Source organism: Prunus dulcis, unplaced genomic scaffold (genome assembly GCF_902201215.1).
Source record: "Prunus dulcis unplaced genomic scaffold, ALMONDv2, whole genome shotgun sequence".
NCBI lineage: Eukaryota > Viridiplantae > Streptophyta > Magnoliopsida > Rosales > Rosaceae > Prunus > Prunus dulcis.
In genome coordinates this window covers 1-25,210 of record NW_023010169.1, presented here as the reverse complement: position 1 = coordinate 25,210, position 25,210 = coordinate 1, and the positions used below count along the sequence as shown (strand labels likewise).

At 36.6% G+C, this 25,210-nt stretch overlaps 3 protein-coding genes across 3 annotated transcripts; all 3 read right to left on the bottom strand.

Moving 5' to 3' along the window:
• Positions 1–7,013: 7,013 nt before the first annotated feature.
• On the bottom strand, positions 7,014–8,718 carry LOC117613093 (stearoyl-[acyl-carrier-protein] 9-desaturase, chloroplastic-like). Its single transcript, XM_034341740.1, has 3 exons — positions 8,651–8,718; positions 8,022–8,565; positions 7,014–7,580 (listed from the first exon to the last, which is right to left on the bottom strand). The coding sequence occupies exons 1-3, from the start codon at positions 8,716–8,718 to the stop codon at positions 7,014–7,016; spliced, it is 1,179 nt and encodes a 392-aa protein (XP_034197631.1).
• Positions 8,719–10,210: 1,492 nt separating this feature from the next.
• LOC117613094 lies at positions 10,211–11,670 on the bottom strand. The gene is made up of 4 exons (XM_034341741.1): positions 11,467–11,670; positions 11,064–11,375; positions 10,885–10,972; positions 10,211–10,806 (listed from the first exon to the last, which is right to left on the bottom strand). Exons 1-4 carry the CDS (start codon positions 11,547–11,549, stop codon positions 10,237–10,239), a joined length of 1,053 nt encoding a protein of 350 aa, XP_034197632.1. The 5' UTR covers positions 11,550–11,670; the 3' UTR covers positions 10,211–10,236.
• LOC117613092 lies at positions 11,647–22,479 on the bottom strand. Its single transcript, XM_034341739.1, has 4 exons — positions 22,406–22,479; positions 14,507–14,557; positions 11,777–13,710; positions 11,647–11,660 (listed from the first exon to the last, which is right to left on the bottom strand). Exons 1-4 carry the CDS (start codon positions 22,477–22,479, stop codon positions 11,647–11,649), a joined length of 2,073 nt encoding a protein of 690 aa, XP_034197630.1.
• Between the last annotated feature and the right edge of the window lie 2,731 nt (positions 22,480–25,210).

Below are 25,210 nucleotides of genomic sequence, written 5' to 3'. Positions count from 1 at the left end.
GTATCAAGGGCCTACAAGAGTTTTGAAGAAGGAGAAATAGTCTGGAAAGCAGTTTTGCAACTCGGAGCACACATAGCTGGTTATGGAAAGTGGTCACTACACAGGAAGGTCCTTTCATAATTAAGCAAATCCTTGGATTAGGGGCATACAGACTACAGGATCGAGATGGAGACATCCATGCAGCACCAATCAATGGCAAATGGTTGAAAAAGTTCTATCCAACTATGTGGGATTCACAGGCTGTGCAAATAAATCCTGGAATAGAGAAGGAGCGAGATAGAATTGTTGTTTGAATTTTGTTCAGAGTTGTGCTTTTTAGTGTTATTTTTAAGTGTGTTTTTTTCCCTACATTCTTTTATTTTCATTTTGATTAGAAGAGATTGAAAATGAAAAAGTTCCACCAAAAATAAGATTTATATTAAATATAGTCATTTTCCATGACTAAGTTTTATTACATTGAAAATCTAAAATTTAAAGCCCTAGTTTCCTAAGAGTCTCTTCTAATCCGGTTTTCTTAGTGGAGATCTCTTTCTGAAAAAGCATTCCTTGATGAAGAGAGGCCTTTGCAATCTCCAATGCTGGCCCAGAAGCTGCAACCATGTTCTGCACAAGGAAAGTGGCCTTGGTCTTGGTGCTCAGTCTAGCCCCAAGTTTGTTCTGCCTCTCCCTCAACCCAGCCAGCTGCTTTTGAAGTTTTCAATTTTTCTTTCCAGCTTGTCAGCAGCGGTCTTGGCGTCCTTATAATCCGCAACCATCTGGTCCAGTTCTGCTTTCTGTTTCTCATAATCGGCTAAGTTGGCTTCATGAGTAGCCTTGCAAAATTCAGAAGCATCGAAGGAGGGCTTAAGATCTTCATAGCGAGTGTGGAGATTAAGCACATCCCTTGCTAGGCCTTAGCTAAGCTCAAGGATAGGTCTGGGAGCTATGTTCTCCCTATGCAGCAGGTCCAGATTCTTCATCAGCTGGTCAACAGCTTCTCTATTCTTATCCAAGTCCAGCACTGTTGACTGCCATATTTTTACTCTGCCCACTGCCTCATCCACTACTTTAGATTTTCCCTTGCAAGGAGTAGAGCTGAGCTTCTCTAGCTTGTCTAGCTAAGCATCCAGATCCATGGCTTCAAATTCTGCTAGTTCTGGATCAGTAAATGAAGCCGTAGCTAGTAAACTAGGGATGGAATGGATAGGTATCTGCAAAGAAATGATTTCAGTGAATTCCATGCTAAAATTTGAATAGGAGAAGAGCTAAAGACACAGTGATACTTATAGCCACAATAGGAGGCTTGAGAGGACTAGTCACCACAGCTAAAGTGCTAGCAGTTCTGTCCTCCTCTACCTAGAAAGAAAGGAACCTCAATTAGAAAGATAGAGGTAGGCAGGACTGTGGAAACCAAACATAATTAAGAAAGAATAGGAACTACCTCAGATATTGGAATAGCAGCAGAGTGTTCTGCCTCTACATCATCAAAGAAAGCTAATTTTGAACTGATGGGCTCTATTCTTGGGGCCTCTTGCTGTTTCTTGGCCAGCTCAATACTCTCTGCTATTACTTCAGTGGGAATTTATTCTTGCAGAAAGACATTAAAGTGGATGCAATACAAAAGCCAAAATTGTGCTAAAAAGAAGGGATCTTTTGCTATAATCTCACCTCTTCTTCTCCATCTTTTGTCTTTTCTTTGTCTCCTTTCAAGACCTCCTTCTCCTGTTCTACGGCTTCAAAAGCCTCTCGCTGCTCTTCATTAGTCTCTGTGGTCTCAATGGGAACTGCTGCAGGCGCTGTCCTTTTTCAGACTCACTAACAGCCCTTTTTCTCAATCTTTTTGTCTTGGAAGGAGAAGGGGAGCTTTTGACTGTACAGCACTGTCCTGAGCTTGAGTGACCTCTTTTCTTTTGTTCTTTCTGGCAGAAGGAGTTGCCTCAGCTCTTGGTTCTGCCAAAGTCTCATATCATCCTCCTCGTCACCAAAAGAGAGCTCCAGATCTCCAGCCGCAATAATAGAAGTAACTACATAGAAGAAGAAAGGATTAGCAGACAAATCCAGCAAGAAACAAGCCTAAGGGCAGAATTTATAAACTTACCAACTACTTCCCCAGCTTGGACAGCTTGTCTCCCAAGGTTGCTTGTCATAGAAGGATCTGAGACAAACAAACAAAACAGAGTTAAAACATATCTCAGAATACAGAAATCCAAAACAAAGGAGCGGAACTAGCAATTTTACTTTCAATCACTTGAGCATTTATGCCCTTGACCATCTACACTATGAATTTTTGGCCTCTAGTTCTGCCAGGACAGTCCCAGCCTCCCAAGTTTCAAACAGCATCTTCACAGTAGTCCACACTATTATTAGGCTCCCAGGATGGATAGAGGCATCCACACTATTATTAATCTTGTTCACCGAGCACCTGCAATCCTTGTGCACGTCTAGATCATCTGAATCCCTCCATGAGGTAGCACGATTACAGCTTCTGTAGGATTTGAGAGGAATGAGCTAGGGGCAGCCAAGCTGTCTGGCACAGAAGTTGGGATGATAGACTTCTGCTCCCAAATGTTAATTAGGAGGCTTGCACCCACCGAAAGGCATATCCCGAGGTAGCGTCACACTCAGAAACTTTTTTTTGAAATCAATTTTTGCTTCTTCTTCTTCCGACTCCTTCTCAAAGAGTCTATATCCAGGCTGGAACCAAAGGTATGTTCTTCTAAGTACCACTTGCCATTAAGCAGCAGACCTCTTGGTGCAACGCCTAAAAAACACCAGGTATTCTTCAATTCAGCGCTTAGGCACCTCTGCCCACATCAAGGGGACCGCCATAACCTAGTCTTCAGGCAGAACAATGCCTGGAAACCTCGATTCTAGGAAATAAACCTGCAGCCAGATCTGGATCATCCAGAATACGCTAGGAGCAGAGATATTTAGTGGATTCTCTAGAGTGGCGCTGTGAAGGTTCTTATACAGATGAGCCAGAACTGTGGGGCCACGCCTCACATCTGCACGGTTGTGCAAAGCTTCTTCCAAATGCTTGTATTCCAGCAAAACTGCTGAGGAACGATTGGGGAAAACGAACCTGTTCAACCAGTATAGAAGGAACAGCATGTGTTGCTGATCCCTATCCTTTTCAGTGCTAAACTTCTTCAAAAAATTGAAAAAAGAACAATTCTGTTGATCGTGGCAGCATGAATGGTGAAAGGCTTGGCTAATCCCTCTTGATTCTTCCCTATATGGCAGTGACCAACAGCATCAGCAGGCCTCCCATGGGGCCTGAACCCAAATATTTGAGCCAAATCCAGCAGAGTCGGAGTAATGAGGCCCAGACAAAAGCCAAAAGTGTTGCTGGCAGAATTCCAGAAGCACAGAGCAGCAGCTAGCAAATTCCCATCTCTATTGACAGAATGCTTAGACAGAAGAATTGCGTCATAAATTCCAGCCTTCTTCCATAAACTCCATGCCTCGGGAGAAGCCTGTCAATCCAATCAGACCACCTCACTGCATTGTTCCTCACTTCACTCGAAGGATCCAAACGACTCAAGTTCTTACTGACCTAAGTATGAGAAGCAAGAGGCATAGAACTTGGAAAACACAGAGGAGCCTCAGCATCTTCCTTGAACAAATCGGCCATTTCTTCCGGCACAGAGCCAAACCAGTGAGGACCCAGAACAAGGGTGTTTTCAAATAGATGAAGGACGTTTTCATCCAAATTCTTCTGCGCATATGGGTGAAGTTTGCTACGAACCTCGATTGCATGTCGATCAACCTCATCTCCAGTAAGATAAACAGGAGATCGCGAAGAAGAAGAGCTTTTGGCACAAGTTTTTGGGGAAGACATTTTTTGTTTCGGACAAAGACAAGGAAAATTGAAAGAACGAGCGAAAGATCAGAGGTTGCCGAAGGGAAATGAAAGCTGAAACAGGGTCAGGTTTTGGATGAACAGGAACAAGGTTATGAAAAAATATCATAAAAAGTTCGAAGAAAGATCGTGGGAAGTGAAGAAATTACCCAGATTAAAATAGTCATTAAAAATACCCACTTCCCCACGAAGTCTAGTTGAATAGGCAGACGTGCGCTAGTGCAACAGCATGAAATGGCGCGCATCATTTGATTGGGCAATCATTAAGTCTGAAACCGTTTAAAAACAATTCAAACTTAAGGGGGCATTGTTTGGGACCAATATAAATCAACGCGCAAACCCATCTTGGCAAAAGAAAGGCCCACAAAAATAGAAAAGAACAAAGGACTGGGCTTTGATTCCAAAGAAAAGAGAGTCCAAATCCACATCAGAAGCCCACGTATTTTACGAAATGGCAGAGTTGTAAAAAATGCCAAATTAAATGGCAATTGACCACTAAAGCAGATCAATAAAAATCTAAAGAAGAATTGGATTAGGCTCAGCTTTTAAAATGCTCACCATTGATCTCAAAACCCAGAGTACAAAGTCAGCAGATCTGTTTGGAAAGCCTATTCTCAGAACCCAAGTGACTACCTGACTTTGAAAAGTCAACAATTTCAACTATCACAAGAGAGTTGATTGAGAATTAATGAAAGCAGGTCATTAGCAAAAAGACTTCTTTGAAACTCTGAGGCCAAAAGATCATAATCCTTTTGTATATAATTCTGCATCAGAGCAGGTAAGAGATAAGCAAAACTACAATCTCAAGAGATAAGTGGGAAGCAAGGGAGTTGTTCAAAAAAGAAAAGCAAACTGACCATCACGACAGATTGTGTTCCTTCTCTTTTTCAAGAAAAGCATAGAACAAAGAAGAGTTGGTCATTGTTTTAGAAAAGCAAGGAAAAGACCTCCATGAAAACTGATTATTGATGGTTTACTGATGGTTCTTCTCTGTTAGAACAGATAACTTCCACCTTTTTCTTTGCATTTAAAAATAAAAGATCTTTCTTTTGGAAAATTTTGCCGCTCGTTATTAAAAGATTAGAAACCCACGCTCCAGCATTTCCTATAAAAATGAGAGAAGGTGAACAGATCAAAGGACTGCCAAAAATCAATCAAAAACAAAAACTCAAAATTAGCACTTGATCTGGAAAAACCTTCAAAACACTGAAGCAACCAAAAGCTCATTGAGCCACAAGAAAAAGGCCAGCTACAAATCAAAATCTCCAACTTCAGTTCAGACTTAGACAAATAAGTCATTCAAAACGAGATTTCTCTCGTTACAAATTTGGTTCTACATAAGCCAAATCAAGCAGAGTTCGGGTTTTACAAATATGAAAACCTCAACAAATTTATGAAGAGCCCTGATCAAGCAGAACAGGTACCACAGTGTAGTTCTAGCTCAGTAATCATCAAGTCCAGTCACTTCTGCCCCTTCCAGACTAAAGAGGTCCCAATTCTGCCCGTTCAAAAAGCCTTCCAGGGCTTGAAATAGATTAAATCTCTGCCAAACTCAAACCTTGGTATCAATTTACAGCTGAAACTTGATAGTTGAAGTTGTTGATAGTCCAGTCCAGCACAGACATACCCAATCCAGCCCGGATCAGAAGCATCTATCCAGGCAGAAATGGAAGTCCAGCCTTTTTTTTGTCTTTTTTAGAGTTGGTTTTCCCTTTTTGAGCTTTGTAAAAGGCAGTTTAGCCGAAAAACAGTTCACTTTCTTATCATTTATTTTGGCCAGAACTACTAGTTTGTATTGTGAAAAATTGTGAAGTCCTCATCAGTCTGAGGCAAGAAAAGAACTTACTTGGGAGATATTCCTCACCCAAATTCACAATCACTTCTTTAGAAATCAGTAACTTAGGGTGCAAGTTATCTATTTTAAAGAAGTCTGCTAGGATTTTCATTGCTAGCAGTGGCACGCTCGCACACAAAAGAAAGTTGACTTGTTGACCAGTCAATGGTTTTTGAGGCAATGGGGAACTTTACCCTACCATCAAAGGAGCAAACATAAAACGAGTGAACATACGCATCAAAAGATGGCGGTCGATTTCACGATGATGTAAAAATCGTCTACACAACGGTGGATTCCCGTTGTCTATTGTGATTTTTGTAGTAGTGTTTGAACCTTATAGGAACTCTATGCGGTACTAAGTCACTCATGTATCTTACCATGCAACGTATAAATTATAAAATATTGTAGTAAATCATTATAAATAAATGATTATGGTGTGTTTAATCTTCTTTCATTAATTACTACAGATTTTCTGCACTCGCAGTGTTTGTCAACTTGTTATATAATTAATTTAAATCAGTTAAACCTATCATGCAATGCATTTCCTTCAAAAATTTTGTGATAAAGTAATAGATAATTGACTAAATAAAAATCCTTCAAAGTTTCAAGAAAAAATTTCAAGTTTTTCTTACAATTTCCATGGTTTTTATTCAATTTTTATCGATATTGATAATATCCCGATATTTCTATAGAAATTTCCGTGTTTTTGGACTACCAATGTTTCCGAAGCCATCGATATTTTAGACCTTGATTTATTCTTCTTCGTCGTTCTTATTTTGTGCTTCACTTTTAAATTCATTATTTCTTTTATCCTTTTATAACACTTCATTTATCGTCATTTAATTTAATCACATTTATATTTATCATAAACTCTTAAAAACCTTAAAAATCAAAATACAAAGCCTAACCATTATTGACTCCATGTAAGAGAAAGAACATATGACAAAGATGGGATTTCTTGTTTGGCTGAACAATCAGTTGATTAGAAGTCAGAAGCGCGATCACGTTGCTTAAAATCTTTCCATCCAGATCATTTGATAGCTTGGTAGTGGCATGTCTACATATATAACTCAAGAAAGGAGGACCAAAACTCCTTCAAGCACTAGTTTTTGTCCAAAAAGAAGGAAGCAATTTGAATAATCAAACATACAAGGAAGGAATAGGTGAGACATGCAATCGCACTAGTTTTTCTTTCTGTGCTAGTCTTTATACTGACTAATATGAGTACGAGACTATCATTCTCAACAGCTTAAAAACACATGGAGTATGCTAGCTAATAAATAATACATTCCCTGAAAACAGTATTGTACATAAGATTAAGAAATCTCACATCCTCCCTCACAAAAGCCTCACTTGTCTACCAAAAATCCAACTGAAAGGTACGGACATGGGTGGTTGCTTGGTCCTTGCTTGAGCTCTTTCCTCTAGCTTTCTTATTCTCGGTGGCAACCCACAAACAAACTCTTGAGCCTTTCGGCCTTCAGGTGAAAGTCCGACAAGGGTTTCTACCTTCCACGTGGCAAGCAACGACTCCAATATATCGGCATAGTCATTGGCGGTATAGACACCTAACTGCTGCGCAGCACTGGAAAAGTGTTGAAAAAGGTGGTCATCACGGCCATCATACATCAAGTGAGCTGGCATGTTGATTTTCTTCCTCATCATGTGAGCTAAAGAAATGACAGTATAATCGGGATCCAACTCAAAGAGCTTGGTCACAATCTTGGTGTAGGCAGCCTCATGGCGCTTCTCATCTGAGGCTATTATGCCGCATATTTGTGCCAACTTCAAGTCCCCGTGCTTCTTGGCAAGTTTGGCAGTGTTCCCATGAGAGATAGCGGTAGCCCTTTCCTGGAATGAAGTGAATATGAACCCCAAGTAGGGATTGTTCTCTCCCCCGGGATCCTATGAATACGTACACATATATGTACATTTATACATGCAGGTTAAGTATACACAAGAAAATTCAGGGCCTAAATAACATGTTTTTACCCTAAAATCAACGTTTAATAATTTCCCATTAGACGTTAATCTAAATTGAGCTTTCAAACAGTTTTCAGTTTTTTTACTTTGTACACTTGAAGACTATATGTGTTAATACTAAACATGTTTCCGATATTCAGTTTTATTTAAAATAAAAACTCGAAACTGATCGAAACAGAAATAGTTATCAAATGGTCTCAATTTTCTATATTTAAAATAAAAACTCAAAACTGATCGAAACAGAAATAGTTATCAAACGGTCTCAATTTTCTATTAAGGAGAAGGAGATTACATTAATTGATTAATTTGATTATTAGATGCATATAAATATATATATATATATATGCTTAAGGTGTAACATACCATTCCAAAAGTAATCAAATACTGAATGGTCTTCTCAATTTGGGACATGTCGACTCGTCCGGTGAGATAGAGATACTTATTAAGAAGGTCACCATGCCTTTTCTCTTCAGCAGTCCAGGCCCTGGTCCAGACTGCCCAAGAAGTAGGGCTTGAACCTGTTTCATCTGCAACTCCATCCAAAGTGTTGAGCATTGTTTGGTAAGTGGGAAGGGCGTCCTCAGTGATCATATTTCCCACCAAAACAACAAAGAAATCATCTGGAACCTCCTTTGCCCTCTCCCTCAGTTCCTTGATTTGCTCATGAAAACCGTCATCTCGGGAAGCCGCTGGATCAGGCAGAAAATCTTGAGGTTGCCAGCACTTTTCAACAGGTTTCAAGTGAGTCAAGATGTTGTCCTCAGCCCAGTCGTCTAGGGATTTAAAGATGCTAATTTTTTCAGGTGGCATGGAATGAGTGATTTCTTGATAAAGCAACTCTTGCCGAGGCATAAAAGCCTTCTTGTAACTGTAATCCCTATTAATCTTCTCATCAACCTTCAGATCTCTGCATACATATATTAATATATATTACTAAAACAGACAAACATGGATAAGATAATAAAAAATAAAGCAAATTAAAATTGTCTCACTTTGAAGGTGCAGGGCTGGATGAGCCCGTGAAGAACTTGGGAGATGTGAGGCAGCTGGTGATCAACATTGGTGGGAGATGAAGATGACATCAACCTCTTACCGTGAGTTAAATATTAAGGAAAGATACTTTGAGTTAATTAAATCCCTAGCTAGCCTATGCCCAACCCAACCAAGCAAACGAAACGACTACTTAACAATCTTCCCTCTAATTTGGGAAAACAAATCATGCTTTGTGTGTGTGGCATAAATACGAAAGCTCATGCGTTGGGAAAACAAATTATGTCGCACGTTTGGGAAAACAAATTTTGTTGAGAATATTGTCGCACGTTTGGAAATGGGCCTATCTACTCATTTTCAATTGATTTTAAATTGAATTACTCTAAATTGTTATAGAGAACCGGAAGAAGTATTTCTGTGACTTCTCTCCCTCTTGCAAAGTGGACATGAATCAAATTGAAGACTATTAGGCCTCGTTTGTTACACATGACTGTCTTGACATTGACTTAGAAACTGTCTTGGTTTGGCTTGACTTGGTTTAAGTTGGATAACACTAATGCGTTTGATGAAAACTTGGACTAAGACTAGATTTTTTTATTTTTCCAAAAATATATATATGTATATTAATATATAAAATATGTATATGTTGTCCTCTTCTATTGAGGGATCCCTTATTTGATGGACACCCTTTAGGGTACTGTACAAATTTGTTATCAACAACCCAAACTGTTTTTTTTTCAAGTCTTCATTCATAGATCATCCTTGAAAAAAAGACAAATCAGAAACCGTTTCGATATCAAACTCAATGAACATTGTGCTTCAAGAAAGTACTAAAATTTCAATAACTCAATTGAGTGGTCAAATGATATTGGATTCATGTGTTTTTTTGTAGAGATGATCTTTGAATGAATACCTACAAAATATAAGGTTTGGATTAGTGGAATACAATACAGAGTGGGCCCTACAAGGGTGTCCCTCAAATAAGCTTATTTCAGGGATCCACTACAAAAAAAAAAAAAAAAAAAAAAAAAAAAGGGTCATTACTGACCAACATTTTCCGAGGTCCCAGAAATTCCATCTGTAAAAGTGTATTTTCCAACCAAAAAATGCTGTCCATTGGAAATATGTCAAGGGTCTGAAATTTATTTCCAACAAAGGCAATACCCTGGAAGAAGTCTCGATTGTCGTCAGAAATGTAGTTTATTTGGCGGGAAGACTTGGCGCCAACTTTATTAACGACCAAAAGTACATTTGACGGAAATAGGATGATTATTTCGTTGAAACTGTTTGACTATTTCCGAGGGGCTTCTTATTCCTTCGGAATTGCTTGAATATTTTCGAGGGTTCTCCTTTCGTCTGAATTGTTTGACTATTTAAGAAGAGAAATATGTCTTCTAGGTAAAACGTTGGAATGTCAATTTCCCATTAGAATAAGTAAAAAAAAAATTGATTGATAATAACCAATCACACTCCAAAATAAATAACTAAAAATAGTCAATCCAAAAAAAATAGATGATTACGAAAAAATAGACAATCACAATTACTTGACAACTCATCCCATAGTTGTAAGTTGAATCACATCCCTTCTTCAATCAATTTCATTGTCTTCAACATCATTTTGGATGGCATGCATGCTTTGACTTTGAGTCTCTGCTTCTTGGTATGGCTCAATCTCATCATTAGTCATCTCATAAGCATTTCTTGGATTTGTTTCCACTACAAAACTCCAAATTTTATTTTTAACCCCCTTCACATAAAAAACTTGGGTTGCTTGACTTGCTAGTACGAATGGCTCTTGAGTATTTAGCTTGCGCGTTGTATTAACAGTGATTATTCCATAACGATCTATCTTGTAACCTGTTCCTTTTCGTGCTGTGTCATACCAATCACAATTGAACAATACAACTCTATTTCCTTCTGTGTAACGAAGCTCCACAATATCTACTAAGGTTCCATACCAAGGCACATCGTCAACCTGATTCTCCCCCTTAACCATAATTCCACTATTCTGTGTTTTTTTATTCTCATCACGCTGCAATGTATGAAATCTAAAACCACTAATATAATAACCAGGATAATAAGTTACTCGCCTTTCAGGACCTCGAGCCAAAGAAAGCATTTGTTTACTAACTTTACCATCGTTGTATAGTTCTGTGACCTGCATAGAAAGGAAAAAATGTTTTTAAAGAAACATCTATGACAGTCAATAATTTTTCCAATACAATATTATCCATACCCTTTTAGAAATCCAGTTTGAAAATTGAAGCCTATGTGACTCCTCCACATTATCAACACTAGACTGGATTAGAATGTTCTTATGTTCTCTGCATACATAACAAATGATTATATTACATCTAAATAACTAGTAACATATATTAAATACACAAAGAATTTATAGTGTTGAAGAATTCTTACTGGACAAATGGCAAAGCTTCATCACAATTTTGCAGGACATAATGAGTGGCAGCCTTATGAAGTTCAATGCTCATCTCTCTAAGTACACCTTTCCCAAAAGCTCGACCAGGTGTTGAGAAAATAGATAACGGAGATGTATCATATGACGGTTGACCTCCATCGTCGTTTCTATCTCTTTTATTAAACTTAGTTTCAACTCGATGCAAATAGCGAGAGCAAAATATTAAACACTCGTCTCCCAAGACACCTTCGGCAATAGACCCTTCTGGATGAGCCTTATTACGAACATAAGTCTTTAGTTTATGCAAATACCTAATTGTGTCATAAATATCGAAATTAGAGAATCATACATCAGCAGTTAAACAAATCGTGAATAAAATTAATATATAAACATTGAGATTACCTTTCCACCGGATACATCCACCTGAATTGTACTGGACCGGCCACCTTTGCCTCCCATGCCAAGTGGCAAGTTAGGTGAATCATGATGTCAAAAAAGGCAGGAGGGAATATTTTTTCCAACTTGCATAGAGTTAGCACAATTTGATTGTCAAGAAGATTCAAGTCATCTTGTCTTAAAACTTTAGCACACAATTCCTTGAAAAAGTACGATAATTCAATTAAAGGCTCACTTACATCTTTGGGCAATAAATCTCGCTCCACAAACGGAAGTAATCTCTCTAAGAACACATGACAATCGTGAGTTTTCATACCAGAAATATTACGTTCTGAAGCATTCACACATCGAGATAAATTTCCAGAGTACCCATCTGGAACTTTCAACTCCATTAACCATTGACATAAAGCTTTGTTATCATCATTTGACAATGTATAATCGCCTGGGATAAAATAGAGCTTACCATTATCTCCTTCTTCTGGATGATACCTCTGTCTTATACCCATTTCTTGAAGATCAAGACGAGCATTTAAAGAATCTTTTGTTTTACCATCAATGCTCATCATTGTGCCAATCACATTCTCAAATACATTTTTCTCAATGTGCATGACATCTAAATTGTGACGCACCAAAAGTGTTTTCCAGTAAGGCAATTGGAAAAATATCGAATGTTTTTTCCAATTATGATCTTTTCCAAACCCAAATATTGTATGCTTTTTCCCATCCTTGCCATGTGTTATTTCTCTTAATTCACTAAGTTCATTTATCACATCATCACCAGATGGTCTCTTAGGTGCAAGTCTTCTTTCCCTTGTATTATCGAATTGGCTTCCTTGATTACGCCATACGTGGTCAGACGGTAAAAATCTTCTATGACCCAAATAACATGTCTTAGACCCATGAGATAACCGTCGATGCAAAGTATTAGATGCACAATATGGGCATGCCAATTTTCCAGACGTACTCCAACCTGACATGTATGCATATGCTGGATAATCATTGATAGTCCAAAGAAGTGCAGCTCTCATCTGAAAATTCTGTTTTACATATATATCATAAGTTTCAACACCAATTTCCCACAATGTTCGCAATTCATCTATCAATGGTCTCATGTATACATCGATGTCATGGCATGGACCCTTGGGCCCAGGAATAAGTAAAGTCATGAAAACATAAGGCTCCTTCATGCACATCCACGGAGGAAGATTATATGGATATATGAGAACCGGCCAAATACTATAGTGCAAATTCATTTTCCCAAAAGGGTTAAATCCATCTGTTGCCAAACCAAGTCTTACATTTCGAGGTTCCATACCAAATGACTCATGAATTTGATTAAACGATTTCCAAGCCTCAGAATCTGCCGGATGCCTCAACACTCCATCTTTTACACGATCCTTAAAATGCCACCTCATATCTACAGCTGTCTTGGATGACATGAATAATCTTTGAAGTCTTGGTGTGAGTGGAAAATATCTAAGCACCTTCCATGGAACCCTTTTACCTTTCTTTTTGCTACCCTTTCCTTGTCTCTTCCATCTTGAAAGCTTACATGTAGGACACTGCGTTGCATTTGCATGCTCCTTATAATAAATGATGCAATCATTATTGCATGCATCTATTTTATCATAATGAAGACCTAAATCTGAAATAACTTTCTTTGCACCGTTGGTGGTTGTAGGTAACTTCTCACAAAAAGGAAATGCATTTTTCAACAATGTTAGCAACATACCAAATGCTTTATTGCTCATAGTACCGATACCCTTTATATGCATCAGGTTCACAATAAAAGACAAATTAGAATACGACTCACAACCTGCGTACAATGGTTGTTCTGCCTCTTCTAACAATTTATAAAACTTGTGCGCATCTCCATTTGGATGTTGTGGACAACCTTCTTCTATTAAACCATGCATATCATCGTCTTGCTCCATACTGGCCACATCATGTCCATCATTGTCACTGTCACTTTCATCACTTTCATCACTTTCATCACTATCATCATCCTCACCCTCACCGTGCAAATACCATGTAGTATAAGTTAGTTTAATTCCGTTATAAAGAAGATGCTTGTTTACCTCATATCTCAAATGTCTATATCTATTACTGCATTTAGAGCATGGACAAAAGATCTTCGAATCATCCGGCTTAACATGGTTGTATGCATAACTGAGAAAACTTTCAACTCTTACAAAATAATCTTCTGACGACCTCCCAGATTGCATCCAAGATTTATCAATAGGCATTTCTCTGCATAAATAAGATCCAATTAATATTAATAGAACAAATGACCAAAAAGTGAGATAAAGCGAGAGGGAAAAATTGAAATCCACCCCACATTATATTTTATGAGAAAAGGAAATCAATTTAGCAATAGCAAGAGCAATAATAGAGCATCACATAATCGTGAAATGCAAGAGACAAATCAAACATGTATGAGTTATTTGCGTGTTATTATCGATTAAATTCTTGTTTCTATTATTTTTTATAGTTGTATTTCTATTATATGAGTTTTTAATTTTTCAATTATGTTTTGTGTTTGTATTTCTCTTACAAATGTTAGTCATGACAAGAAAGGGAAAGAGTCAAGATAGAGCATCAGGCATTGCACATCCTCAGTCATCTAGACTCTCCTTAGATTGCCATATTTCCAATGAGTCATCACATGATAACGAAATGCAGGAAACATGTATGATTTATTTTGATTTTTGAATTTTCTTTGGTGTGTGTATATATATATATTTTTCAATTATATGATTAATTATCAATTAATTTCCATTTTTTTGCTCTATTATAAATTGTAGCTAGGACAAGAAAGAGAAAGAATCACAATAGAGCATTCGACATTACACATCCTCAGCCATCTAGACCTTCCTTAGACCAACATGATGACCCCATTGAGCCACCACATGATAATGAAATGGAAGACATGCCTCTTGAAACTGAACCATCAAAATATATATATATATATATATATATAAACTGAACCATCACATGATAATTTTTTTATATTTTATATATGATCCTATAGCTAGTTTTTTTGTACCTTGTAACTCCACGATACATGGATGCTTCCCTAGAAAAGCCACTACTTTTCCTGAAAATTTAATTAAGTGAAAAGCATAGTTAAGACCGGTTATATAAATAAATAAATAACGAACAAAGCTTCTCTGAAAATTTTGCTTAAGGGATATCTGATCTATCTCATTTACTTTACCTTCTAATGGCTACCACAAATTCTTGTCTTGTCATGTCATCTTCTCCACCTCCTTCTCATACTTACTGATCTACAACAGGCATGACACTTGAAAAGCCATACATACATTAACATTGCACTTGCTTATTCTTTTCTTTATTTTATTCCTGTCACATTTTTCATTAATTGATTTCCTCATTGATTTGCACTGAAAAATTGGTTGTAGTAGAAGTTCCCCAGTACTTCAAATATTTGTATTTTTTTTAAAATTAGGTTCAACTGTTGGAATAAAAAAAAAAAAAAGGTAGAGGGAAGGCTAAGGGTAAAGATGGAAACGGCACTCCAATTGTAATACATAGAGGAAGGTAATGTATAAGGCTTGCAAAGTTAGCTATTTCTCGTGTAGATTCATTTTCATTTATTTATTTAAATTTAGTTTAAATTTTCAGGATTATAACCACTAGAGCTGTGCGAACTATAGGAGTGCTTTTTTATCAGGCTATCGATGGAGCATGGCCAACATTTAAAACATTTCCATCAACTCAAATGGATTTACTGTATGATCGCTTTAACACAACAGGATATACACACACATGCTCAGAAGAAGAGATGAGGGAGGCATTCGAACAACATGTTAAATTGCGATATTCCGATTGGATGTCCGCATTAAGAAATAGCGTTTTTAAGAAATACAAGACTACTAGCGATAGATACACTCATTGTCCATTAGGGATATCTCAAGATGTTTTGTCTAAACTGGTTGATCATTGGTTGCAGCCTACATGGTAGGTAAAAACTCAATTTAAAATAATATTGCTATGACTGGCTAGTGTATGCTTTGGTTTATTTATAGATGCCTTATATGGGTTCACTAAGTTGATATTAGTGATTTACTTTTTTCATGCAGGATAAAATTAAAAGAAACAAGTCTAATAAGGTGAAATCCACAATTGTGCATACCACAGGTTCTGTTCCAATGGAAAAGTATAGAAAAGATGAGGTAAAAATATCCATTTGGTTGTTGCTTTTTGTTGACTGTTCCTTTTGTGGTTATTTCCAAATTTGGTCCTAACAAATTTCATTGTTTAAGTCTTAATAGCTTCATCGAATTGGAATTGAACCGAGTCCAATTGATTGTTTCAAAAAGTTCCATGTAAGTAAGCCTAAGAATGGAGGAGAAGAAAGTTGGCCAAGTGAAAAGGCTAAAGAACTTTTTGTACGTTGCCCTTACTATGTTTCTCTTTTTTTAAATTTTTTTTATTATTATTCACGACATATTTTTATATCCATGTTTATATTTCTACTATTTCATTGAAGGAAAAAATGGAGAATAAAAAGGTTGTTGCAACGGAAGACGAGAATGAAGTAGATGATTGAGATATATACAAGGAGGTTATTGGTGGGCCAAGTCAAGGTCGTATCCTTGGCTTAGGTGGTGGCTATAGTACAAAAGATGTGTATCCCTCAGATGACCAAGCTTGTAATAAACGTATATGCTTAGAACGTGAAGAAGAGCATGAGAAATTAAAGGAGGAAGTGAAGGACTTGAAAAGTGTGTTGTATGAATTGAAAGATCTAGTTCAAAGTATGAGGGAAAACAACTCAAATACTTATGCACGCTCAAGACAATCTGCTTCAATGGTGAACTCTTTTCTTCTCATTTCAACATTTTGCTCATTGTTAAATATTGTATCTGTTATTTTTATTCTCAAATGATTTATGTCTTATTAATTATTATCTTTTATTTACAGGACAATGTAGAAAGTTGTTCAGATGCTCACCTCGAAGACGAGTAGTGCAACATCAATTGTATTTTGCTACAATATGTATTTTGAATTTCAAGGTTTTGATTTATTTGCGGATTGCTTATATGTTTTAAGGATGATGGGGATTGTTTATGTTTTAACTATATAGAATAATTTTAATTGAATGCTTAAAATTTTAGTACAGTATGGTATCGTATGATTTTTTTTTATTATTATCAATTAAATACGGATGATTAGAAAACTATTTCTAGCAAATATTATAATTCAAATTTATTTTTATTAATTTTTTATAAAATAATTAGATTTTTCGACCGCATTTCCCTCTCGGTAATGCATATTTCCAACAAACATTTTATCATAGGAAAATACTTTCCGACAATAATTGCCTATTTCCGATAACATTCCCCACGACATAATCGGGTCGAAACAATTATATTTCCAACCACTTGTTCGTTGAAAATATTTTTCGACAGGATTAATCTATTTGCGACAAACTTTGCGACGAATAAATGTGGTTGGAAATATATATTCCGACGTAACTTGCCCATCGAAATATTTTGTTATACTCTTTTCCGACGAGCTATTATATATTTTCCACAAACTCTTCTGGTCGGTAATGATAATTGCGACGAAATCTAGCCCTCACAAATAATATATCATTGTCGGAAAAAGTATTTTTGACGACACTCATTGGTTGAAAATATGAATTCACAAAAACAAGAAATCACGATAAAAGAACTATTTCCGACAATCAAATAAGTAATTACGACCACATGTACGGTCAAAAATAAATATGTAGGGTCGTTTTAAAAATCCATTTCCGATAGAAATTTAAGCAATAGCTACGAAGCATGGACTTCGGAAATACATTATTTCCAACAGAATGGTCGGAAATGAAGAATTTGCAACCGGCCTTTTAGCGATGACTTCTGATGGACTTTTGCCGTCGAAAAAGGATATTTGCGACGGCAAAAGGCTTTTTGCACCGACAAAATGCCCTCACAAAAGGGCTTCTGTTTTATAGTGATCGCTCAATGAAAGCTCTCTAATTGTATATATATACATACATACATACAAATTGAGGGATCCCTAAATAGAAGGGGACTATATATGTAAATATATTACATATATTATATTCATACATTGTAGGGTACTCTAAAGGATGTCCCTCAAATAAAATTATTTAAGGCATCCCTCAATAGAAAGGGATTGTATATACATATTACATATATATATGTGCGTGTGTATAATATATATATATATATATATGAGTATATAATAATAAGAATAATAATAATAACATTGGTGAGCATGGGACTGGTCCTCCCTTTCCATATGGGTTTAATAGTCCCCTCCTAAGGAGGTATTTTTGGTGGACCGGTATTAGCAATCTCATCCAAAACTAAAATTAGATGAAACAAACATGAGACTAAAATATAATCCAAGCTAGGTCAAGCTAAACTTGTGTAACAAATGGACCTTAAGTATTTGAATTGGGCCAGGAATGGCGGGATACTTCCAAATAAATTATCTTATCTATGATCTTCTTTGAAGCTTGCAAAAATAAGTATGCTAGACAAAGTAACGTATAAACAAATGATGGATTCTTAAGAAGCGGCTTTCATAACTCCAGATAAGGGAGTCGAGTTGGCGTGGCAGATCCATCTCGAAATCCAACCAGATCCAATGGATGAGAGAGAGAGAGAGAGACCTATTCACTTTTATAAATAAAAAAACTATATATATTATTTTAAAGAAATATTCATACTACATATTCATTATTTATTAATATAATATTTCCTTATTTAATATTTATTGTGATGACTTATACGTTGTTAAATTTTAAGCTTAGTTTGAGATTATTCCTTTGGGTCAAAGATGACACCATTTGTATGTTCTATGTGTTGAGACTAGGAATTGGTTTTAATCAAATCATCACTGCCAGGCCACCTTACATGCTAATAACAAGTGGTGTTGTGGTATCATTGATGGAAACAAATAAGTCACATATTCCTTTAGGATATCATTGCCCAAAAGGGAATAAGTGTACATTATTCTCTTAGTTTTCTATTTTATCTTTTGGTGGTTTAGAATATTATATATATAAATTTTATTTGGTTGCATCCTTAACCTCTCTTATAAATTCATCATTCCTTGCTTCAATCATTCATTCCAATTCTTTAGAATAGATTTCTACCATGTAGTAGTGTTTTGAGAGAGAGAGAGAGAGAGAGAGAGAGAGAGAGAGAGAGAGAAGAAGAAGAAGAAGAAGAAGAAGAAGAAGAAGAAGAAACAAGATGGAGAATGTGTGGGTTTGTCTTGCAAGATTTTATAATTATAATTATCATGGTGATTGGATTATGTGATGTGTTCTAAAAGTTCTTATTTTGTGATAAATGTGAGAATCATGGATTTATTTTTTTTTTATACAAATCTCTCTCTATTTTCAAGTCAAACATGTCTTATTTGTGCAATATTTCACCCAATATATATTATTTGGAGTTGTTGCGAAGTGCATACTATTCATGGAACACGAGAACTTCAATGATGGGCATCCAAAGGATAAATGTACTAGACAAGGACATAGGGCAATGAGGGGTTACATTCTGGGTACAATTTTTGAAGGATAACCAAAATATGAAGTAATGATGTGATATGATTTGGATTATGTATCTGTTTATTATATTTCTAGAGTGTAAAATGACATTGCTTGACTGGCATATTACATAATCTACCCACTGAGCGGTGGTTTTCTCAATCCTCATCTATTTTGTTTTTCAGATAAATTAGTGGGCAAGACAAAGACTAAATCAGAGAAGTTGAATTAGTTGAGAGTGATAAAGTTTTATTTATATCTTGTACACTTGTAAGATTATTATTATTTCTATAAGGGAAATGTATATATTTTAACTAATTTTTTCAGTCTTTTTATTTTATTTCTTTCGATTCTCGCGTAGCAAACCCAAAAAAAAAAAAAAAGAGTGTGAGAGTGTGAGAGAGAGAGAGATAAGAGTCACGAGAATTCTCAAGAGAGACCACAGTTGGATTTTGAAAATAATAATAATAATAATAATAATAACTTCCAGCTTGGATTGGTTAAACTAGAAAGAATACAACCTCAAACCCCATATCAGACCAACTATATTTAACACAGATTTTGCATAAAAGAAATATGGAAAAGTCAGACCAAAATTGTTTCTCGATGGAAATGCCTAATTTAAAACAAGAAAAAAAAAAAAAACCAAAGAAAACAAAAGGACAATATGCATAATTTTAAAAAGTCACAATAGCACACAATAAGTATATTAATAATAGGCTTATTTACTGTAGCACCTCCTGAAACTTCGGTCAAATCTCACTTAACTCTCCGAAAGTTAAAATGGCCCACTCAACCTCATTGACCGTGGTTTTGTGTTCCACTCCCCCCTCCCCCCAAAAAAAAAAAAAAAACGTTAACCCCATCCAAAAGACTATCAAAAAGTTGACGTGGCAGGGGAATTATGGTAAAAGCACCCACGTTGGCCAATCACTGACCTTAGTCAGCAGCCTACATGGCATATTGGACCCACATGCGTTGAAAATCCTAATCTAAAAGGCTGAAGGGGTTAAGCGGACCCCAGATAACAATCCTCACTCTTCTTCTTCGATAATAGGGTTTCTTAACCCAGAGCAATTAATTAGCACCATTTGAAGGATTTAAGGTCCCCAGAGAAAAATCTCTCCATCTTTGTTCGATTAAAGGGTGAGAAGATGAGGAAAAAACCTCCACAAGGAGAAGAGGTGGCCGTTGCTGCACCTCATTGCTATTGTGGGAGGTTTGCTCGGCTGCAGACTTCTTAGACAGAGTCCAACTCACTTCGGAGGTTTGTTGTGTGTCCAAAGCCAGAGGTAGGTTTTGTATTTTCTATTTTATCGAAAATTAGAAGAAAAATTAGTTGTGAGAATGTGATGGAATTGTTGTTTGAATGCAGAGGGGGAAAAAAGGTTGTGGGTTTTTTGTATGAGTTGATATTGAAATGCCTCCTCATGAGAGAGCTCTGATGGGTTGGCTGCTGAGGACAAAGAGAGAAGTTCAAGATCAGATTGGGCATGCGAGAGCAAGAGAGAAGAAGTTGTGGATTGCTCTGTTTATTTATTGGGCCTTTGTGTTTATGGTTTCGTTTGGCAATGTTGTGTAATGTAAGTTAGGCAATGTGTTACGTTTGAAAGTTAGGTAATGTTGTGTAATGTACCTAGTTGAATGGCAATTTAGGGAGATGAGAGTCTTTATGTAATGGCTATAGCATTTTGCAAATGTAATGGTTTAAAAACCCTTTTGTAATGGTTAAGACTAAAGACTTTTCTAAGCAGCACTAATTCTTGAAACCTTTAAGGGCTTTTCAACTGCCATTGATTCATAACTTGTACATAAACTGTGCATAGTCTTGTACATAACTCAAAAGACTTTCTAAGCACATGTTTAAACCATGGTAATGCCAAAACAAAATACAAAAGATCTCATATGCACCTGTACACTGAATGTGCACCATCCATGGCAATGACAAATAGTTTGTACCCAAAAACAAAGTAGACAATCAAATACGAAACAGACAGTTTCTACCCAAAAACATGTGTGTTCCCCAAGACACAGCAAAAACAGAGGAGAGATTTTCAATATCTTCATGGCTTAAACTTTGCCTAGAAGTCTTTCCTCTTAGCTGGAGACTTAAACCTAACTTTCCTTTGTGGGGAAGCTTGTAAGGGCTGAGACGAATTTGGTTCTTGAGATTAGGAGGCTTGTTCAAACATAGCAGCTTCAGAGGCTTGTTCAAACTGAGGAGCTTGAGAGGCTTGTTCAAACTGAGCAGCTTAAGATGCTTGTTCAAACTGAGCAACTTTAGAGGCTTGTTCAAACTAAGATGCTTGAGATGGTTGTTCAAACTGAGATGCTTGAGATGGTTGAGCTGGTTGGTGAGATGGTTTAGATGGTTGGTGAGATGGTTGAGGAGTTTGGTTAGACTGAGAAGAAGCTTGAGATGGTTGAGTTGGTTGGTGAGATGGTTGAGGAGCTTGGTTAGACTGAGAAGATGCTTGGTGATGATTGGTCCTTTTTTTAGCCTTTGATATGATCTGAAAATTATGGAAGAGTTAGATTAAATGCCTATTTTAGGATTAATATCTACAAATGAAGAGTTCCATAATGTTACTTAAATAAATAAAATGAAAACCCAACTTACTGGTTGTTTTTGCCTTGATTGTCTTGTAATTCTCTAAGTTGATGTGTTGGCTTGATGTGCTGTCTTCTTTTGCCTCTGTGATGGTACCTGGCCAACAAACATCACTGGGAAATCCATATCAGAATGCCAAACATATGGACAGTTTTTAAAATCACATGCTTTGAATATACTTGGCTGTTACTCCCTGCTTCATTTACCCTTGGACATTTCCTCTTATTATGGCCTGGTTCCTTACATATGGAACACTTGATTTCCAAATTATACCTTGGCAAGTGTTTAGCTTTAGGAATAGAGCTTGGAGATGGTTCACCGACTGAGCTTATCTTAGTTTTCTTTGGCCTCCCTTGCTGCTTATGAAACTCAGGTGGCAGCAAAGGTGGGAAATTTGTTTTAGCCCACAAGTCTTGACTTGCCATTGGATGAACCATGGGTTTGTAAGCTTTCATGAAGGCCTCTTTTTCGTAATAATCATGGACATAGCTGATGTGATTGCATTTAATTGCCCAATGGCAGTACAAGCATGCTTACATGGGATCCCAGTTAGATCCCATTGCCCACATGAACAACTTTTGTTTCTCAAATCAACTACCATCTGAGTGCCTCCAAAACACTTAACCTCATATTTGATCTCCCTTGCAAGCTTTGGAATGCACCAGGCTGACTACTTCTTAAGCTTCTCAAGAGTTATAAAAACTCTTGGGCCCATATCATGAGCCCATTTCTCCATAGCTTCTCTTCTAGTTGCCATCAACAACATGATCTAATACCTGATCCTCTCAAGCAATGTTATGATAGGCTTGTCTCTAGCATCAATGATAGACTTGTTGAATGCCTCACACATGTTATTCAAGAGAATGTCACATTTTGAGTGTGTTCTGAAGTGAGATCTATACAACTGCATTGGATCAAGCCTTGACAACCAATCAAAAATTGGTCCTGACCAATCTTAGAGCTTTTTCATCTCTGCTTGAAACCAAGGTATAGTTGTACTTCTTGCAGCAGCCTTCATATGTTGTTTGAAAACTAATCCTCTATGGCCAGCAAGTATAAAATTGGCATGCAGACGTTTAAGGCAATGCCAATGCTCAGAGTTTGGGGACATGTCACCCACTACATCAATTAAACCCTTTTGTCTATCTGTAATGAACACATAGCCATTGCTATTTTCAATGCCAAGATCAACAGTTAAGAGTTCCAAAAACCAAGTCCAAGTTGCACAATTCTCAGCCTCTGTCACTGCATAAGCTATTGGATACATGCCGTTATTAGGATCAACACCAACAGTAGATAGTAATTACCCAGGGTGTTGCCCTTTGATGTGACAAGCATCCAAACCAACAACTGGCCTCAAAACATCAATAAATCCTTTCTTTGTAGCTGCCAAGCATATATAAATCCTTTCAAATCTAGATTTGTCACCCTCCAAATTGACTTAATCTTTACAGTAGTTCCCACATTTATCCTTTTTAGCTCCTCAACATAATCCCAAAGAGTCTCAAACTGTTTTGTGTAAGTCCCCTCACTTACAATAATTGCCTTTTGCCTTGCTCTGTATATCTGTGATCTTGAAGCTATGACACATAGATCTTCATTCACCCTTTCCTTAAAAGCTCCTACATCCCAATTTATTATTCCAAATAGTTGTGTAGCTTATCTCTCTGCTAACCATAATGTGTTAGCATGGACATTGCATTCAACAGTCCACAAGTGTGCTCCTCTTCATAACTCTTAATTTGAACCATGCTGCTTCCATTTACAGCTGAAGCATAAACAAACCATGGACGTTTTTCATTCTTGATCCCATCACAAACTGCTCTAACCTTATCTTTCTTCTGTTGAATACTGAGTAGTTTCTCACTGCTTTTCTAAATACATAAACACTGGGAAATCTAAGACCAAGTTTAAAGATTGGGTTATTCAAATCTGTTTCAGGCCTAAAATCTTCAAACTTGGGCAATTTCCTCTTCCTTTTTCTCATAGGAAATTCAACCTCATCACATGAGCTACTATCCAAGTTATTAACATCACTTACAGCCATATCATTTGATTTCTCTCCTTCATTTGCAGCTGGATCAATATCTGGAGCCACTACTACAAAAAAGCAAAAAGACGACGGTAAATCACCGTCGTGTATTCGGTTTTTCAATGGTCGTGGAATCCACCGTCATCTTTTCCCTCATAAACCACGACGCTAAATCACCGTCGTTGTTAAAATATACAACGTCATCAACAAATACAAAACGACGCCTTTGTACTGCAAAAAGATCTAAAAAAGCAGTCGAGGATGAGAATAGACGACCAACTCTCTAAAAAAACCGTCGTTAAAAAAGAAAAATATGACACATATTAACATAACAAGGCCGCAAGATAGACATACAACGACGAAAATTAAAATAAGACGCCGTTAAATATCATTTTCACGACAATAAAAAATATGACGCCTTTAAATACATTAGAAGACGACGTTATTGATTCCTACTACGTCGCCTATATAAAAACAGCCGTCGTAAAATAAATTTTCCACTTCGATTTTTCTATAAAAGATGACGTGGAAATAGTTGTCAGTGTCATTATTTACGACGTATGTATTTATAGAGTAGACGTTGAACAACGAAACAACGTCGGTTACAAATATATGAGAGTCGTATTACAAAATTTATACGTCCTATTTTCAGAAACAAACAACGACGATAAATATTAGACGTTGTTAAATAAAACAACGTCGAAAACAAATAAAAACAGACGTGTTTAGTCTGCTAAAGTTTTAAAAAATAGTCGAGGATGAGAATAGACGACCAACTCAAACAAATCACCGTCGTTAAAAAGGAAAAATATGACACATATTAAAAGAACAAGGCCGCAAGATAGACATACAACGACGACAACTAAAACACTACGCCGTTAAATATAATTTTCACGACAAGAAAAAATATGACGTCTTTAAATACATGAGAAGACGACGTTATTGAAATCTACTACGTCTCTTATTTACAAACAACCGTCGTGAAATAAATTTTCCACTTCGATTTTTCTAAAAAAGATGACGTGGAAATAGTTGTCAGTGTCATTATTTACGACGTATGTATTTATATAGTTGACGCTGAAATGCGAAACAACGTCGGTGGCATTTATATAGTCGACGTTGTATTTATATGTATTCATTACTCACGACGCACTTATTAATGTAGACGACGTTGAACTTCTAAACAACGCCGGTTCCAAATAAATGAGAGCCGTATTACAGAACATATAGACGGCGTTGATTATGATGAGAGCCGTATTACAAATAACGTCGTTTAATTGATATTAGACGGCGGTTATAATGAATTACCGTCGGAATTCATTTCGTTCCTCTTCGTTTATAAAAGAACTTGCGACGTGGAAAATGTATGATGACGTCGTATTTTTTAACGTTCAGATTATTTATCTCGTTTTTTAGACGTCGGTATTATGGGATTGGAGTCGTGTTATTTTGAATTACATGGCGGTTCTTAATCCTTCCCCGACGTGATATCCTGAATAATTGCTTCACAATAGCGTCGTGGTTCTTCATTGTTACGTTGCTTTAAGAC